This window comes from Protomyctophum parallelum (assembly GCF_964188405.1).
Source record: "Protomyctophum parallelum genome assembly, chromosome: 20".
Taxonomy (NCBI): Eukaryota; Metazoa; Chordata; class Actinopteri; order Myctophiformes; family Myctophidae; genus Protomyctophum; species Protomyctophum parallelum.
In genome coordinates, this window is record NC_139718.1 from 21,593,261 (window position 1) to 21,600,345 (window position 7,085).

The 7,085-nt window shown below is 41.8% G+C and overlaps 1 protein-coding gene across 1 annotated transcript in view; it reads right to left on the bottom strand.

Moving 5' to 3' along the window:
• Nucleotides 1–758: 758 nt before the first annotated feature.
• spred1 (sprouty related EVH1 domain containing 1) overlaps nucleotides 759–7,085 on the bottom strand; it is a 49,802-nt gene continuing 43,475 nt past the window's right edge. Inside the window, exons 5-6 of the mRNA XM_083791902.1 lie at nucleotides 6,557–6,712; nucleotides 759–6,146 (exon numbers count right to left, since the gene is read on the bottom strand). Coding sequence (XP_083648028.1) covers nucleotides 5,448–6,146; nucleotides 6,557–6,712 — 855 coding nt within the window. The 3' untranslated portion in view covers nucleotides 759–5,447. The remainder of the gene's footprint in view (nucleotides 6,147–6,556; nucleotides 6,713–7,085) is intronic.

Genomic DNA, 7,085 nt, shown 5'->3' on the forward strand with positions numbered 1-7,085 from the left:
GTACTCTGAAACAGCTCTCAAAATCACTCGTCACGATGGGACATATGCTTCGTAGCATGACGGAAAACATACCTGCACGGTCTGCTTCCGTATGTCCCATGCCATGCCAGCATATGACGTAATGATTACTTATGCCTGTTATGGAAGTGGTGTCGGATTACATATGTATACATAGGGGCATTACCTTTAGTCCACCCGACACTGAAACATGTCATCGTTACGTCACCATCGATAACCACCCTGGCATTGGTACATATCTTCATCACGTCAGTGTGTATATATAATGAGTTGATTAGTGGTATACTGTGGTTACTCGGGTGGTTTGATGCGTATGTCCCTTTAATCCACCCGACACTGATATATATCATCATTACGTCACCATCAAAAACCAATTATACCCTGGCATTGGTACATATCTTCATCACGTCATGGGACATACACTTCGTAGCATGACGGAAAACATACCTGCACGGTCTGCTTCCGTATGTCCCGTGCCAGCATATGACGTCATATCATATGCTGCTAAGGGGCATACGCATCGTAGCACCTGACTAATAACATATTAGTCAGGTAGGTGTGTGTCAGTGTGTGTGTGTGTGTGTGTGTGTGTGTGTTGTATACACAGTATATTCCACCACATTTCCTATTATGTTATGTTGTGTTATGTTATCACTTATTTTCTCCAGTTTAAATGTTGTAGTTCACTTGGGGTTTGTCTCTAAAAGACAACACAAAAAAGAATGACAACACAACAAGACTAAAACTCACCATTTTATTATGATAATGTTATTTGATATGTCAAATTACAAGTGTATGATGTAACATAAAAACAGTTACAAACATATGTATGCATATTTACATTATATATTTATGAAAAGTAACGAGCTACATCTGTATAAAGAAAATACAACTATGACATGAGTTATTGGACTATAAATTTTACATCATATACTTGGTATTTTCGAACCATGATAGAAATACCTAGACGTATATAAACCAATAGAACCAGAACAAGAGTTGTTAAGTTGTAAGATGGAAACTAAAGCCTGGTTTATACTTTGTCATATGGCTGTGTCGCTCTCTGAAAAAAATAGCCAATGCACAGGCTCACAATGCGCCATCTGGCGTCGCGTTGTGAGCTTGTGGATCTGCTACTTTTGGCATGCGGCAGCGTCACATGACCGGGTATAAACGAAGCATTAGATGGACGTGAGGCACTTTTTGGAGGTTGTCAGGGTGTGAACAGCTGATGGCACTAAGAAACCCAAAGAAAAGATGCACAGGAAAGAAATATGCACAAGAAAAAAAGAAGAGGAAAAAGGAGAGAGAGAGAAAGAAAACAGGCAGTGTTTACAGAATAGTTAGAGTACCATTTATACTGCAATTTTCAAAAACACAAATGTCTTCCACTATTTAGAACTAATCACAAATGTTACATCATCAAAGTGTTGTAAGATGAGAAAAAGCTTACATATATCATCAGTGCACCAAAAGCATTGGAGGATTGAAATATAACCACTCAACTGTTTGTGAAAGGTAACCTTTTTAAAACAATACACTGAAGAGAAACATGTTTATATAGCCTTTTTTCTTTTTTTAATCTACACAATGTCAAGAATGTACACTTGTACGTATGCATTCCCCAAAGATATGCACAATTTCCAAGATTGAAATAAGATAAAAGACTAGCAGCAAAGTGGTTAAAAACTGAAGCCTTACATAATGCAGGTACAAAATAAAAAAATATATTACAGCGGACAGACACGTGTTGCATATATAATACAGTACATGAGAGGAAGTTGCACTGTGCTGGTTAATGCAGAATGAAAAGGTGTTATTTCCGTATTTTCTAAACTTTGTATAAATGCACGTCCTACATTTTGCTTCTCAGCCAGCAAGTTTTAATCAGGTTCATCAAACCTTGGTTCAGCTTGCAATACACAGTAAAAACCCTCAGTGTTAATTTATGTATTTGTAACTCATACAAATGTAACCAAATGGACCCTTACGGGTACGTTTAGTTACATTTGTACACTCTCACAAGTTGAATTAACTTAGAGGATTTAACTGTTCATGCAGGGCAATCCAATTACAATGGGAGGTTATAACAACAGGCACACCATTCAGTGACGCACACACTGCACATGCATGCCAACACACACACACACACACACACACACACACACACACACACACACACACACACACACACACACACACACACACACACACACACACACACACACGATAGCACATACAATTTCATTCACACACTCGCATCACATGCATGCCTTCACACACGTACAAGCACAATGATGTGCACATCAAACATGCACACACAGCGATCAAACCCGTTAAAACACTCATGGTCATGGTTATAAGCTGTTGCAGAACTAGGTATTGTTTTAACAGTCTTTCATAGCTGATTTTCTCTCTCCACACAATAAAATTAGTGATTGTATCTAGCAGCTTTATATATATCAAACTTTTTTTTTCTTTTGAAATAAGTGGACTGCCACTACTGTACCGTATTAGCACTATCCTTCCTTCCTTTCTTTCACCGTACAAAACTAGAGAGAGACTCTATTAGAAGCTCAATAGCCATTTCCATCAAACGCCCTCTACTTTTCAATGTGAAATAATACTAAAAGGTGACCTATGTACATAATGCTGTCAATTGAAGCTACAGTAGGCCTATATATACTGACAGCAGCGATAAATACAGCTCTATCTTTAAAATTTTCAGGAAAGGAAAAAACAATAACAACAACTGGGATTATTATCAGTATTTAAATATAGTGTTAAGTATTTACAGGTGTTTGAAGTTTGGTACCAGGGGGTGGGATGGGGTGGGGGTCTACCCTAGAGTGTTAAAGTGTCATGTCCCGTCACTGACTCAGTCTAGAGAGTTCAGTGAGTTTCCCATGTTAAAAAAGGTTGCATAGAAAGTAAAGAGAACATTGGTGCCAGTAGGCATTACAGAGGTGGACTTTAGGGAATAAATGAGTCTGCCCCCGCCCCTCTGATCCAGTCTTTTACAGAGGTTGAAGTGCCACTGTCTTCCACCAGGGGTGACAGCAGGGGACATGATGTGCATAATCTGTTGGAAGGAGTTACAGCATGATTTATATGTCGTTGTACGATGGAGTCACACTTCGGAGATCAAAACACATTGTGAGCTTGTAGGTTCGCTATTTATGGCGTGCGACTCCGTCGTACGGCAGAATATAAATTAAGCGGTATATGGTAGTAGTGCTAAGTTCAATGTCAAAAATTAAAAAGCAACCAATGCCTTTTGTATTTATTTTTTAGCTTGAACACATGTCAGCGTTATCGTAGCCAGATTTCCTAAATTAACAGTTAGGGGTTTGGGGGTTAATCAAAATTAATATTTAAAAAATATTTAGAATTGTCAAGTCAACGACAGCTGTTAATTCCACCAAGGCTTATCTATATCTGCAGTGTTATATTGGCTGTGTTCCTTTGGATAGGAAATGGGATTTAACAGTTCACTCTACCTATAACTCTATCAGGGCTTGGAATCACCAAAAAGGGTCTTAATATTAAAGTATTATCTTCATTTGACTGTGAGCAAATGGGTCAACAGTAATGTTAAGATGCTTTTTGGGAAACAGAGCACATTGTTAGGAGTCAAACCACGTCACATGGTAACATTATTTGACATTGCTCGCCAGTGCATACGAAGACCTATGCACGCACACAATAGCTGTATGCTTTGTCAATAGCAAAAAGTATTCAACGTTGAAAACTACACACCCATTCATTCAGGACTTGGTTAATGGTCACGTGACACATGCCAGGAGTTCCTGTGGACCAGCTGTCAGGAATAGACTCTATGATAGCATTATAAGCAATACTACATTACATAATCAAGAACAAAGCTTTACAAGAGACAAACATACAGTACTTTCTGTAAATTTGGAGAGGGTGCTGTAACCAAAGCTTGTAGACCAGTGCTTTCAAGGTGGGTTTATTTCATGCCAAATTAGGAGTTCAAGTGGTCAATTTTATTTACAGTCTAATCCTAAAAACCTCAGGATTTGCTTCAAAGATTTGTCTAATTTAAGTGCCTCATCATTTCACCAAGGACCACTCAAAACCCATTATTCACCAAAAACAAAACTTGCTGGTTGAGCAAAATTTCAGCTTCAGGTTCATAATATAAAAATAAAAATCACAACAATGGAACAAAAACACCAGGTTCACTATTAAGCCAACAAACGGGGCCAAGAACTGAAATCTGCTAAAGTAAATTATATTGTGGTGTATTGGTCTCAATTATGAGGTTTCTAATACTAGTTGTTGATGTGGAAACACTATGCTATTTTTGGGCTGTGGGGCAGGGGATTGAGGATGGTAGGTCGTTACCATTTTCCCTTCTAGTCATGGCATCAATCCCTTTCTGTTGGAATGCAATCACATGGTCCAAATCACCTCAGAAAGACGAGGAAGTCATTCTATTATCTAAATGAATGTCAAGAGCTATGCCGTACCTTCAGCGTACCGTACCGTAAAAAAACAAGCTGTGATGTTCTCTTTGTGTTAACATTCGATGTAAAAGAAAGCAAGGAAACACATAGCTATACATCCACCACAGCAACATCTCTCAAATGTTAAATTACACTAAATATGGTATATGTACCACTAGATTTTGAGAGGGTTACCTTTTAAGAGGGAGGGTTGGGGTACAATTTCTAGTGCACTTTCTCCGTCTAATAATTACATTGTCAGCAAATGCTTGAGCCGTGAAGGAAAGGCCACTGTTACCCGACTGCAAATTCACCAAAAAAAAGCAAGAACATATCCCTTTTAGCATACTCAAACAGCAAGTATTTTTTTTCTTTACGCATAATAAATTTGTTTTCTTTTTTTGTCATTTAGGTTCCGCTCTCTGTACAAAAGACAATTTTCCTTCATAAAGTTACAAGTTACTTGTAGCAGAGTCCTGACATTTGTGGCCTGGTTTTGTCTATGAATGAGTGAATGTTAGACGTGTGTGTGTGTGTGTGTGTGTGTGTGTGTGTGTGTGTGTGTGTGTGTGTGTGTGTGTGTGTGTGTGTGTGTGTGTGTGTGTGTGTGTGTGTGTGTGTGTGTGTGTGTGTGTGTGCGTGTGTACAGTATTGGTGTGTTTTAGTAATATCTCCAAGTCTGTTAATCTCAACACCTCCTCCTCAGGTTAAGCTCCTGAACGTAGCTTGATGCTCAGAGCTCCCGCAAAGCATATTGGTTTGTCCTCCGCTGCTGCTTGTCGGCGACAAACGCAAACTGAAATCTCCAAAAGCCCTCAGAGCTGGGGATCAACAACGTGTCACCCCCGTCTGAGAGGGGGAATGAAAACAAGGATGTCGGCTTATTATTTCCGCTTTTATCCACTTCCTGTGTGTTAGCTAGCTTTGTGGGTGTCCCAGTGTCTCGGGTTGGACGGGTCACCCCGCTGCCTTGTGCTTTCCCCCGCAACAGCGGCAGGCCTCGCCACAGTGGTGGCAGGCGCGCAGCGGCAGGTAGCAGCACATGCACGGCGCGATGAACGACAGCGCCACCAGGGCCAGCCAGCGCAGGCAGAATTGCTCGTCGGATGTGTCGCACGAGCACGGGTCCGAGAAGTCGCCCTCAGAGTCGGACATGCAGTGATAGAGCATGCTCTCGGCGCACAGCATGCAGCTGACTTTGTAGATGCACTGCTTGATGGGGTCGGGGGCGTCCTGGCACTGCCCCCGCCGGTTGTCCTCGTGGTTGAACATCTCTGTGCAGTAGATGCAGCGCGAGCGCTCTCCATCTTCCCTCCGCCGCCGGCCCTTCTTGGACTTGAGCAGGGGCGAGGGCTGGGTCTTGATGGACGTGTCCTTGCCCAGGCCCAACCCCATGCCCGTCCCCATGCCCATGCCCGGGCCAGAGTGTAGCTCCCCACCGGGGCCTTCAGGGAAGAGGTACTCACACTTCTTACTGTCCAGTTTGTGGAAGGCAGTGGGGAAGTCAGGGTCCTCGCGCTCTGTCTCTTGTTTCCACATGACAGGGTGACGGTAATCCTCATAGCCACGGATGAGCACGTCCTTGCGCGGATTAATCCGAACGATCTCCTCCTCGTCCATGTGGAAACTGACGTGACGACTCGATTTGAAGGACACCTGCGGGAATATTAATAAGAATAGAATATATTCATAATCAGGCCAATTACTACAACAGACTTGTGTTAAAAAGTCACCATGGAACATGATAAAAAGCCTATGCACAATCTGTTGTTAGTTTTACATTAATTACATTTCTGCATGACCTTGGTTCAAAACACTCATCTCTATGATCACAGTCCTCCCCATGTCTCTTTTAGCACAATACTAGTTGCTGTGTAGTAGTAGATGATACATTTTTAGTACCACAAAAACAAAGAAATCTGTCAAGATCAGCATTAAAGATTCAGGCTGTCAAAAATGTTTCGTCAATTAAACTATTCCTACCACCTATCTAACATTTTGCGACACTCAATGTAAATACATCTCACACAGATAGGGTCAGTTGTGTCAGGTATGGAAGCGCTGACCTGTGGGGGCAGATAGCGGCGGTTACTGGAGGGAAACTCATCAAATGGCTGGGCGCGGACGTAGCATCCCCGGAACGGCTCAGTGGAGACGACATTGCTCAAGGGCGAGAACGGCTCCTTCATGGGGGTACAGATGGAGGGAGGCTCCTCACATACCTGGAAGAAACGCAGGGTTAAACACTATGTCATGATGTAAATGCAACTGAAGGAGAACAGTGTAGCATAGCTATGTTCTGTAAATGAGAGAAATTATCTACACGTCAAATGCATTGAAAAACAATAATACATGTACATTTCTTAATTCAATTTGAGCATTTTCTCATTGTAAAGAACATCCTCTATCCTATATCCACTTTGCATTGATGAGTAACTTGTGCACTAATCCCAAATTCCCAAACAGTGGGTCGAGACCCATTTGTGGGGCACAGACCAATTGTTATGGGCCATGTTTCCGCGCAGACGAAATGAAAGCCTGGGTATCGAGGCTATGGGCCATGACTCGGGTAACCTAAATGAAAGCCTGGGTATG